The 13365-nt window shown below is 38.8% G+C and overlaps 1 protein-coding gene across 2 annotated transcripts in view; it reads right to left on the bottom strand.

The window, feature by feature from the left end:
• Positions 1 to 6117: 6117 nt before the first annotated feature.
• waca (WW domain containing adaptor with coiled-coil a) overlaps positions 6118 to 13365 on the bottom strand; it is a 40507-nt gene continuing 33259 nt past the window's right edge. For both annotated transcript variants that reach the window (XM_034706072.1, XM_034706071.1), the window contains exons 11-13: positions 10148 to 10346; positions 9934 to 10061; positions 6118 to 7731 (exon numbers count right to left, since the gene is read on the bottom strand). In XM_034706072.1, the coding sequence (XP_034561963.1) occupies positions 7662 to 7731; positions 9934 to 10061; positions 10148 to 10346 (397 nt within the window). In that variant the 3' untranslated portion in view covers positions 6118 to 7661. The remainder of the gene's footprint in view (positions 7732 to 9933; positions 10062 to 10147; positions 10347 to 13365) is intronic.

Raw genomic sequence — 13365 nt, 5'->3', positions numbered from 1 at the left:
TACAAACCAAATTGCCCTCTGGGATTAATAAAGTTCTCTGAATCTGGAAAAATTAACATATTGTATGAAAGGTCAGATGGACATTTTTACAGCAAAGTTTGCCAAGGTGTTGGAGTATCTGGGAACTCAAGAGGAAATTGCCTGAAATGCTAAACCTAATAAGGAATTTTTGGATCATTGATGCGGATGTATTTTGCATTTAGATTTGCTGCATATTTCAAACAACCTGCATATGTACTATGCTGGACTGTTAATATTTTGAAAATGTTCAATAAAAAGAATGTTGAAAAAAAAAAAAAAAGTAGATTTAAGGGGCCACTGGCTATCATGGTAGGTCCCTTTGGGGGGAAAAAGAGTGGTGTCCACACTTGTATGCACTGGTACGGAAGCCCGGAGAGGCCATTCATCTATCTATTTCATTCATTGCTGAAGCACAAAACAAACAGAAATAGGCCCAACTTATTTCACCGCATTGCATGTCAGAGCCTAGTTTATCACAGTGACCAGTCTATTGTTTAGTCTTCTAGATCTCCAGAAAATCATCCCATCACCTCTAGAAAACAAGCTTTGTTATCTTGAGATGGTTTGCTACAAGAGGAAATCTTATCTTGTAATACATTTATCCTGAGATAACAAAGCTGGTTTTCTCTGGGAAACTAAATAAAATTGTTTTTTATAGGTAGTAAACAGAGTTAATAAAATGTATGGATACATGTTCGCTCGGAGATTCTGTACCCAGGAATCCTTGCTCCTATATTTCCAGAAATACAACCCAATTGCATCTTTGGTTGGAGGTTCCCTGAGCTTTAAATAGTCCCATTAAAAGTTATCCTGAAACAGTACAGAAGTATTTTAATACAGCGTATAAAAGCTATTGGTTGTGAAGTTTACATATTTGGACATCATGAAAAAATCTCAATCTCAATCAAGACCTTTTTTTTGTGCTCAAATTTTTATTTATTTTTTTCTTTCCATATAATAAAGTAAAAAATACAAAAAAATAAAGTACGAATAGAAATATGGACATTACAAAAAATAGAGTACATGTTCATATACCTATACAAAATGTGTATATACAAATACCATGAATACACAATTAAGATAAACTAATAATGATAGTAATAATCATAATAAATTAATATAATATATTAAAACACGCACACACACACACACACACACACACACACACACACACACACACACACACACACACACACACAAAACAAAACAAAACAAAACAAAACAAAACAAAACAAAACAAAACAAAAACAAACAAAACAAAAACAAAACAAAACAAACCCAGAATAAAAACCACCCATTCCCCGGATCCAGAACTACAAACCATGGTTACATGTTACACCTGAAACCCACGGAGGCTCGTTAGAAATGAATACTTGTGTAACAAGACTTGACAGATGTTTCAAGAATGCACCTAATTTCAATATTAGGTGCATTCTTTCTATGCAGGTCTTTGAAATCCCACCCTGGCTTTATTTTTAATACACAATGACTATTTCTGTTTTTCTTTAATCTCATTTTTTCCATAAACAACCAAAGAAATTAAACCAAAAACAAAACAACAACCTTAAAGCTAAAAATGTCACAAAGCAGAAACCAAATGCAGGCCTGGCATCACAAAGACATCATAAGAGTTATTTTCACAGAGACCGTACTACAGCAATTTTATTGGCTCTAGTGAAAGTACATACAACAAGTAAGCTGGACTTGATGTATGATAGTCAGTTGAGTATTCCTTCAAAAGCTTTTTCTTGTCTACAAAGTTCTTGACATGGATTATTGGGTGTTCCTGCTCTGTTTAACCAGATAGAAAAGCACAATGTTTTAAAGTAAGAAAACAAAGCAGTGTGTCTTTTCATGCTGAGAGGATGAGGTTAACAAGCTTTCAGCACAGAGATGAGAGGGGTCTGTGTAAGTGGCCTTTCAGGGAGTGATTACCCCAAAGGTTGTGTGTGCTTTCACACATTAGGAGATACTTGTAGGTGTGACCTGAGACAGACAGGGGGGACTTTGCTTAACAAAAGACCCCACACTGCTAGAGCAACGACGGCTGGGTCTCTGCTGAGATAGACGTAGAGGGGGAGAGGAGGCCAAGTCTACATGAGAGTTCATGTCTTTAAGCTTTAACACAAGAAAAGAAACAAACTCAAAACAAACTCCTGAAATGAGATCCAAATGTTCTTATTCTGCAGAAATGTTCCCACTTTGAAGATCTAACCCTCTCCATGACACATGAAGACACACTCTGCAGCAGACAGACTTCCTCTGACACCTCTCAGCTTCCTCTCCTCTCTTTGATGTGAGCCATATCAAGGTCTCTGCAGCATCAGAGACAGGCAGACTGTCTCCGAGCTGCGTGATCTATTTTATTCTGCTGCAGATAATGGAGCACACACAGCCTCTGCATCAGAGCTGAGTGTGAGGATACAAACTGTTAGACGTGCAGTGAGCAGCTTTGATGTTACAGATTGAGTTTCAGACTCTGCGTTCAGACGCATTCACGCAGAGTTTATCGGGAGTGCTCCGAGACGGGAAACTGACAGCATCCACCTTTTGTTTTTCCTCGTTTTATGTGGAGAAGTAATTCAGCAGCTCTCTGTTCTCTTATCCATGCACCGAGATGAATCTGAAGATAATGTGTGTTTGATCATCAGCGGGGCCGCAGACATTACTCACCAGGCTCTGCATCTTAGTATGATCATATGGTTAGGAAGAGGAGGGGAATGTTTTTGTTATAACTCTACATGAAATGTTTACATTTTGAAGTATTTTTAATCATGAATTAAAAGTGATTTAAATAGCAATTCCCCTGCATGCATTAATGCAGACTCAGCTATAATTCTGAGCTTTCTTAAATACAGAGTCATAAGCAATATTTAGTTCTTTGTGTTAATCTTTCAATATTACATTTCAGAGCACTTCAAAGTCAGAAAGAGGCTGGGAAAAAACTGTTTCAGATGTTTGGACACAATAAGCTATTTCTGCACACTGTGTATTTCAAATGTGTAACTATGTTGTAACTAGTGTATTATTTATGTGTATTTTTTTCGCCTTTTCTATCTATCTATCTATCTATCTATCTATCTATCTATCTATCTATCTATCTGTCTGTCTGTCTGTCTGTCTGTCTGTCTGTCTGTCTGTCTGTCTGTCTGTCTGTCTGTCTGTCTGTCTGTCTGTCCGTCCGTCCGTCCGTCCGTCCGTCCGTCCGTCCGTCCGTCCGTCCGTCCGTCCGTCCGTCCGTCCGTCCGTCCGTCCGTCCATCCATCCATCCATCCATCCATCCATCCATCCATCCATCCATCCATAGGTGCATTTCAACCAAGAGTTCAGGGGTTTTAGCTCCCAGAACTACTTTTCCCAGAACTAAAAGGTTCCTGCGCTCCCAATTTTTTCTGCGTTTCGACTACGGGCTGAAGTCCCAGGTAGATTGTGCAAATCAGGCCAGTGACGAATGGAGAAAAAAAATTTGAATTTTGAAATCTTAATAAAAAACTAAACTAGTTTGCATTCCCAGGAACTGAGTAAACTCCACAAACACTGTTACGTTCAACCGAAAGTCCCAGGACCTTTGAAAAGTACTACCCCTCCCCAAGCAGGGGCTTTTCAGGGGGAGATTATCTACCCCTGAACTAAATTTAGACCCTGGTTCCTCCAGTCGAAACACACGTAGTTCAAGGTTAAATCTATCTATCTATCTATCTATCTATCTATCTATCTATCTATCTATCTACCTCACATAAACACACTGTTACTTCAGCGTCCTCTACCTTTGCTCAATTTGCAGAAATTGCACACAAATGAAAAACATCAGTGTGAAATGATTTTTCATTTCAGTTTTGAGGCTCTTTACTGAACTCTTCAGTCAAAAAGGAGGTAAACTCGTCAAATCAGACTTTGTGTGAGGCACTCCCACTCCCGTTTTGTAGTAATATACAGTATATAGGGAATGTTAACATTTTAGAGTAAGTTTTGCTGACTTTCTGTGCATCATTTTCAACATGGTAAAGTACTTTTTAACTGCTCTTTCTCTTTATGTATTTTTTTTATTTCTGCAATATCAGCTACAGTTCTGTTTTTATCAAGACAAAATTGCTCACATGCGTTCTTAAAATAAAAAAGTGCACAAGTTTCAAATGAATGTCCATTATAAATTGGAGGCTCTTTGTATCGGTCATTTTCCTGTGGTTTCAAGACGTTGAATTGATGTATTTTATTTCATTACTATCCTGCATCAATTTAAAAGTATTTTAAACCTTTGTTTGATTTCCTCATAATGTTAAACAGGGAGTCAAATTTGAGGTATAAACAGAAACATGATCACCACTTTTCTACGATACCGTCAAAGTTACAGCTATGAATAGAATGCTTGGAATATATTAAATTTTCTTTCTAAGATCTGATATTAATAATTTAAGTTGTTCCTGATATCTGCTGTTAAGCACAGTTCTGAAATTCGCAAAGAATCTCCAGAGAGTAAAGGTCGGTCTCAGAGTGCACAATCAGGCCCAAAATGTTTTACCGTGAATGCAGAAGAAAAGGATTTGCGAGTTGAGACAGGAGCAGGACATACCAGAGATAAACCACTGTGATCTGATAACACTAATCTGCTGAATAGAACAGGTCAGGGTTCCCACAGTCTGCAGTGTAGGACATGATGGGGACAGCAGGGGGCGGCAAAGTTTACCTGTGGTGACAGAGAGAGTTGATCTGATATTTTGAAGTGTTTATCAGTGGAATATTTTTATTCAACTGTGTTTGGAAAATATGGTTGAAAAGTTAAGAAAGAAGTCACACTCGTAGCTTTGAATGCTAGAACACAAAATATGAACCAGAAAGACAGACCCTCAGAAGCAAGGTAATGCCCTGTATTATTCTTTACGCCTGCAAAGCATCAAGATTGAAATTTCAAATGTGCTCAACATATTTCAAAACGCACAGAAAAATTATGATCTTTATGATCCTCCACAACTGTTTCCTTTATGGTGTTACCCACAGGTTATTCAAACTCTAAATTACTTTGGAATCAAATAGTTTTAGGCATCTTCTGCAGGTACTTAACCCTTCTTTTATGTTCGTTTCTCTGGAACAGCAATAATTTTCCAGGATCAATTTGACCCGGGGCATATTTAGTTATCCAAAAGTGTCAGAACACACAAAAATCCCAATAAACATTTTTTAAATCTCATTATCATTCCATTTCTGACCATTTAAATCAATATTTACAGCATTGGTGTTCTTTAATTCTCACAGATCATAATTCAATGTGGATAACTCACTCATTTTTCAAGAATATTCATGTTAAAACTTAGTAAAATGTCGGTAGGACTCCCTTGCAGAGAATCTTGATATGTTTTGCCACTTCTGTGCTTAGTGTCCCCTCAATGTGGATGGAGTTTGCCCACGGGAACAGAGAAGGTGAAGTGAAATATGTCACACAGTTGCCAAGAAACAATTAGTATTGGAAACTTCTGACCCCTTTTTGGGGGTCAAATTGACCCCCAAACAGTATCTATAAACATGCATGGGGGGGGGGGGGGGATATGTGAAATGAATCACTTTTATTTTGTATGTTGATTACACTAACTAAGCCAAGCTGAAGAAGTTTCATACCGAATAAAATACAGAACAATTTTCCTTTTTTTTAAAATTTGAAATGGGTAAATCTGACCCGGAACATAACAGGAGGGTTTTCTTCTCTTTTTTGTTTGTTTGTTTGTGTTTTGGTTTCTCCTCTACCTTCTTATTTTGATTTTTTTAATCTTGATCTTTTTAGGGAGCCTTTTTAACATCTGGCAAGGGACTACGGATGTAAAACTAGCCTTTTGGCTAACTCTGGCATATTTACAGAAGTGTTAATTAATATGCATGGTCCTTTTAAATAATAAATAATAAATAAAATAAAATAAATTAATTAATTATATGCTCGAGTAAAAAGATATGCTGATTTACAAAGACTGACATTTTAGCCGTTTCCCTTCATGACCGTCTGACCTTCGACTGGATGAAATCACGCAAAACATTTTTTTTTTAAAAAAAAGTCAAACTAGTCAAGAATTTGCAGCTGCCGGGTCCATCAAAAACCCAAGAACAACGTGGTTCTGGAGAGGCATATTTTATTTCATTTGTCAATATACTTCAGGAAACAATATACAAAGCAATGATGTGGTCACCTTTACTGAATGTGTGATGCTGTTCAGTTACAGACTCAGATAGCATGGTGGAAAACAAAATAAACAGGCCTTGTTGCAGCTCAGGACCCTGCTCTTCAGCTGCGGAGGGGGGTGGAAACTAAATTAAAGAGCGGGATGAGACGTGCTGGAAACTAAACCCTTGTTGAAGATCTTTCCAAACAGGATCAGAGACAGCATGGGGCTCTACTGTTAAAACGAGATTTAAGACTTTCAACAAGGCACTAGCGTTCGAACCAAACCAATGAAATAACCAGTGCTCGCTTTAGTTGAACAAGTTTATTACAATACATACATTTCACATTTGACCTGTGACCTCTGCCGCCCTGCTCTGACACAAAAAGGTGATCCACAAACATCCGCTCACTAACACCACTCCTAAAAATGTGTGATTTACTGCTCACCACTACAACTCTTATAAATAAAACCATTTTTTATTCTGCGTCCTCTTCTTAAAACTCCACCGTTTGTTAGCGACTGTACAAAGGAATGAACCGGGAGGGAAAAGAGGAACAAAAAAAAAAAAAAACACAAGAGGGTGTGAAGTGTTGAAGTTTCCAGGTGTGGCAGGGCAGGGCCGAGCCGAGGCCAGGGGGAGGGGCAGTGGGAATGGTCCAAAGCAGCACGCCATCACATCTCTTATTCTCAATCACTCACTTCATCACACCACCAGGCACTGTTTTTTTCAGACTGGGACATGCAGGGCCACCAGAAGCTGCAAAGAGATCACTGAACCTTTGAGAGCGGTGCTGGCCGGACCTGCAGAGAGGGGGATGTTTTTCTACGCCTTAAGAGGAGGTCACAGGAGGAGAATCTAGATTCAGATTAGCATGTTCAGAAGAGGAAAACTACCAGTGTGTTATGATTTCTGACAGGTTTTTTTGTGTAAATAAACGGCTTCAAACATCCTTCTCTCTTCACATGCAGGTCACACAGACACGCTCATAGTCCAGTGATCGAAAACTGATGAAATGAAGCTTTAAGTCTGCAGACGAGTTAACATGAAGGAAAGGCTAGCTAATGAATGTAGCCGCCTAGGCGTTGATTAGTTTGGATGTCAAAAGCTTTGATAGGCATGGCTTTCCATGGCTTCAATCTACAAAACATATTTACAACATAGATAATAACATCTACAAGAAATCTACATTTTTTTCCGCTGTGGTTTTCTTTTTTACAAAACCAAGTCTTGTAAAACCACCCCAGACTCCCCCTCTTCTTCTTCTTCTTCTGCTCCTCGTTCTCCCCATCAGCAGCTCTTCATGTCTCCCTCTTGGATCTCGCAGCCCAAACGGTCCAAAGCAAACCCCGCCTGCAGCTCCTGTGTGTGTGTGTTAAGACTGGGCTCAAGAGGGACCGGACAACTGCTTTCTCCCTTCCAGCTTCCAACTATGTGCAATGGGTACTTCCTCCCCCTTTTTCCAAACTCTAGCTTCGTCTCGCAAACAGAAGTTCTCAGACCATGAAAGAATTCTGGTTCTTCAACTTTTCAAGTTCTTTGATTTGCTGTCTGAGGAACAGTATCCTGTGGGAGAGATAAAGGAGAACAATTAGTCACGGTTCTACTTGAATTGAGGTTTATTATGTATGCACAATGACAATCAAACCGCAGTGCTTCATTTCAGATTGACAAGGCCATTGGAAAATAACGGCTTCACATTATGGGCCTTCACAATATGTTAGAAAAACAGTAAAGGGATCACATTTTCAATACAACAATAATGTTTGGAAGTGAACTACACACACATTAAGTGCATATTCACTATAACTCAGTCCTTATTAGAGATAGACGATGTATCTGTCGGGCTGATTAATGGCATTTTGAAACAATCAGCATGAACTGAATGGTTTTTCCTATAGGACAGCATATCAAATTTAAAACAGTAACTGGCTGGTGTTTAAGAATATATTTTGTCACACAAAATGCAGTTTAGTGCTTCCGACATAAATATCAGTCATGTTCTGTAATCTATAGCATGACCGAAGGTTTATATATCGTCACCCTATTAAAATAATGGCCTAAGTCACTTTGTTAAGTTTTTGGGAAAACACAAAAAAACGTACCAAATGCAGAGCATATGATATTTATTAATAAATTCATTCAAAAAAGGCCTTGACAGTGTTTTTTATTGAACTTGTTTTTTAATTCCATAAAGCAAACTGAAAACGTAAATAACTCTAACCTAAATTGAACAAATGTCAGGTCAATCAAACGCTGAGGAGGCATGTCCCTCCATGTCCCTCTCCTCCCTTGTCCAGCTCTTCTTTGCTGGGTTTTTGTACCTATCCCAGTACTATTCAGTTTGTCCCCTGAATCTTCATTCTCGTTCATCTTGATTTTCCTAACTATGTGGCAAATTGTCAAAGAAGTGATGACACTCGACGGGCATCACATGTTTCATGGACTGAAGGTCCTGGAACTTCCTCTCTTTGATTGGCAGAGCAAGAATCATGTTTAGAGCTTCTTCTGCACTTTAGATTCTGTTGCTTCATGGAGCAGCTGCCATCATGAAAGCTTATTCAATTGCCCAAGTCAGACATCTTATCCTAAAGAATCAAACATTTCGACTTAGGACAAGAATAAAATGGCCCAAGTCACCCGCTTGACATAGTCCATTGTCCTATAGGGCATAAAGAGCATAATCCTTTCAACTAAGGATTAAGGTGATTTTACCAGAATCATCAAGAGATGGTTTAGGCCAAAAACTCATTTTCTTCAAAAAATGACATAGGCCATTATTTAATAGGGTGACGATATATTTCATTAATTCATACAAAAATCATCTAAACATGTAATTGACTAAGATAACCATGATATGCATGGAATAATAGGTGGTATTAAATTGCAAAACTACAATAACATCCAATTACATTGGCCAACCTGCTACCTTATAGGCATCAGCTGTTGATGCAACCATGTGTGTAGAACTATATTGTTTAATCATGTCCCTCATGAAGCCATAATCAAATCAGAAAGCTGTTTTGTTTCAACCCCAAGATTGTCAACAATTCAATTGGAGATTAGCTCAAGAGTCATCTGACTGCATCAAAGGGAAGTCAAAGTATGGCTGTTATACACAGGCCTCCATCCAACAGGTGATCATACTGAGTGAGACAGCATCGCTTCAGAGTTTTGCTGCGTTTTTAGCAAATGCTCATATTGCAATAATGATGAAGGTGTGATTAGTTGTGCTGCCCCATCATGTTTATAGTTTAAAGAGAGGTGCATTTTAACATGCAATTTTTGGCTGCACAACAGCTAGCATAGACGTTAGCATAGGCTAACAGTTATTTATAAAGTTTTAATGCTGCCAGTCAGGGACGATGTTTAGTTTCTTTAGAAGTGTCAGCAGGGTTTGTGAGTAATGAGCATTGATATCAGACGATTTCATCCCTGTTCACAGACATCAGCCCATTGTCTAATAATGTGCAATGCATCCTTATCAGCGTCTGATGCTAATCTGTATCTGTATCTGCATGTCATCTTTATGGCATCAACTTAATTTTGATAAGCTAGTAAACCTCACAGCTGAATCACAGGGTTTTAACTGCATTTACCCAACAGGGGACTTCCTCTGCACAGATTTATAATCAAGATGAAACAAAAAAGAAAAATTCAGCACCGTGGGAGATGTCGCTGTGTCTGAGAAAGATCATTGACATGCAGTTTGTAAGACATTCTATTGACATTTCAAGATCAGAGGTATCCTGGCTTAAATATCCTCACCTCTGCTCACGTAATGTTGCTTGTATTTCACAGACTCGGACCAAAGACCGCAGGTTTTTGAGCTCGGTGCAGTTCTCAGACATACAGATGCTCCCCATGGTGTGAGCCTCTTCACGTAGTCTTGACGCCTTTATCAAACACAGACATTTTTTTAAGTAGGCTTTAATGATGTTCAACATCAAAACACTGATGGATATAAGTGAGAACAACAAACCTGTTTCTCTGCGTGTTCAGCGGGCCACCCCTGTACATGTTTGATGAGATTCTCATTAAAGTGAGCAGCGAGGGTCGGGGTGAAGGAGCAGGAGGGCCGGGTTGATGAGGCATTCTGGGGAGCGGAGGCAGAGTTGGGGGCGTGGTTGCTGCTGCCGGAGGCGACATGGTTGGAACCCGGAGAGGGACTCCTCTGACTGCTGTGATCGACACAGGAAGAGGTCAGATGTGAGCACAGACACATTTACTAACAAAGAGTTTGAACAGAAGCTGAACAATGTATATTACTCGTGTTAGGTACCAAAGGCAACAAAGTGCTCTACTTTTCAGTCCACAATACAATATTTAGAGAAAGGAAAAAAAGACAACCTAAAAAAAATGCCACTTATTAAACACTGATTGAGCATTGACAGCACTGAATTCCCCAACAGTCCACTTTATATAATAAATAGACTGCATCAAAACAAGTCACACTCACAGTAACACATCTATTAAACAGCAGATTCTAACAGCCAGCCTATGTTGGATCCAGAGTGTGAATTGTGTGAGAATGAATGATATTGACGATACTGTTACACCCCTACAAGTTACAGTGGGCAAATAGATTTGAGCAATGCAGCAGCTCTCTGTTGTTCTTTTATCAACTCTTTTTTTTTTACATCTGTTTAGTTATCTTTGTATTTGGAGCCTGTCACGACTTTTAATGACTCATTTGTTAGCCATAGACACAAAACTGGCGTTTACAGTGGTGCTTTTGCTATTTTTGTTCCTGTGTGTGTCCGGAGATCCTGCGTGTATCCATGGTAACATTGTTTACATACGAGATCAGCTGTTAGCATCCCGTAGCATGTTGATCCTAAACGATGCTAGGCCCGATGTTCCCTGCGATTTGAGGAGAAGGAGGCAAGGACGACGTACTGGTACTGAGGTGCAAGCTAAGAAAAGACGACATCGACCTGTCCTTCCACCCACCGTTATGTGGAATGTAAGATCTATCTACAATAAGGTGGACGAGCTAACCCAGCATCACAGGGAATAATGGCAGAGTAGCATCATGCTAACAGAGCTAACACCGGACACGCACGCCACATTGGAAGGATTTCACCTGCTGTGGGCGGACAGGATACAGGAGGGCAAGACTGAACTAACTGGTGAAGAAGGCCAGCTCAGTCCTGGACCCTGTGGATGTGGTGGCTGACAGGAGAATTATGGCCAAGCTGTTTTTTTTATATATATATATATTCTTGTTGAAATTCTTGTATTGTACACCTTCTTGTTTGCTGCTGTAACTCCATGAATATCCCTGTTGTGGGACGAATAAAGGAGTATCTTATCTTATCTTATCTTGTGTTCAGAAGGTCCCTGAAGTTCATGGATACGATACAAAAGAAAGACACAAACTAGCAACACACAACTCACTAACTACACTGGATCATATCTGCCATAAAGTGCTGTATTATGCTATAGATCAAGGGAACAATCAAACGCCTTTATCGGCAAACCCAGCATGACCCAGAGTCTCCATGATGCGCTCGACTTGGTCACGGAGTATAAGCCAGAAACATTTCTCTGTTCCACCCGGTCAGCCAGGTGAGACTGGAGACTGACTGTGCCTCCCTGCCGAAGAACGCCATGCTCGCTGAAGATTCAGTGAGCTGAGGAAAGGACCATGCAGAGCTCCACAACAGACTCCTCTTCTGTTGACCTCTTCAGCTGACAGCTAGAACCAGCGTTAAAGAGCACATGTCCAGCTCCCCGCACTGGATGCAGATGCCCATGCGCAGGTAGAAACGGTCTGGTTAAGTCTGACGTCACTATCCTGCACCCTGCACATTGCGATTTCATTTTCGAGTTGGTTTGAATTTTGTTACAGATTTAGCGGGGCAGATTTGAAAACGAAAAAACAATGTGCTTTCTGTTTTCATTTCAATTGCGTTACAAAATGTGTAAGCTTGAAAATGAAAGTTAAAATGAAAAGGGAAGGATTGCTTTTCCATTTTATTTTTGAGTAAAAAAATGTGTATTCATTCTGAAAATGAAAAAGCATTTCTGTGAATGCATTCTGATTTTCTACTTTTCTTTTTAATTGGAATTATGACACTAATTTAGGAGGGGCATTTTTTGAAAATTAAAAAGGCAAATGTAATTTTCTTTTTCATTGTATTTGTGTAACATTATCAGCATTGTAGAAGATGAAAATTAAAATGCAAATAGGTTAGTTTTTTTATGTACTATCATTGTAATTTTATTGTCATTACTATTTTCAATGTGATTTTATTTATTTTAAGGTTTTGTCAAGAACTTTCTAAAAATGTAAAATTTAAGCGTTACTCCTATGTATTCATTTATTTTTACATTTTCTGTATGTGTTTTATGTTTAATATTCTGCCAATATGGGGGGGGGGGGGTTGCTGTGTTTTCTGTAAATTTTGATACATTCTGTAAATAGCCTTAAAATTTTTGAAAATCAATAAAACATGTTTAATAAAATGCAAATAGGATTATTGAATATTAATTTTATTTATAAGTCAAATTATGCGTGCATACTTTGAAAATTAAAAAGCATTTCTGTTAATGCAATTTAATTTTCAATTTTGCTTTTTCATTTTATTTTTGTTACATATATGCTTCCATACATGTCTAAGTACGGGCAAGTTTGGAATTCAGCAAGAGGAAACAAGAGTGCTTTTTCACTAGTTAGTAATGTTGGATTAAAAGAATACACAACCTTTCAACATGGCCAGTTAGTATCACAGCTGCATTGTCAATTTGTCTTGCATGTTTATAAATAGCACATTATAACAGTAATAATACCATATTTTAAGTATTGTTATGTGGGTGTTTCCATCTCTAGTAGCCCAGTCTGACAGCCACCGACAACCTGCAGCTGACCCAGTCTTGCCCTGGCTCAACACTCTAGAGGTGGCTGCTGACTGATGCCCAGCCTTCCTCTCACACCTCTTTCACTTTTCCCATCCCTCTGTTTTAGTCCCTGTCTTCAACTCTTGAGCAAATAACTCACTTTGAGATCAAACAGGAACACTAGTCGATTTGACTTTTTGTATGCATCTACAAAAGCTGTGCACACAAGTTAAAACAGCTTGTAGGCATTAACTTGATTTTTACATTTTACACTCCAGTTTTGAACATTGATAAACGGTCCACTGTTTTGGGAAATTTAACACTGAGAAAGTGAGTGAATTCAGTCAACACACAACC

Source organism: Notolabrus celidotus, chromosome 17 (genome assembly GCF_009762535.1).
Source record: "Notolabrus celidotus isolate fNotCel1 chromosome 17, fNotCel1.pri, whole genome shotgun sequence".
NCBI classification, from domain to species: Eukaryota; Metazoa; Chordata; class Actinopteri; order Labriformes; family Labridae; genus Notolabrus; species Notolabrus celidotus.
This window is presented reverse-complemented; position numbering and strand designations above follow the sequence as displayed.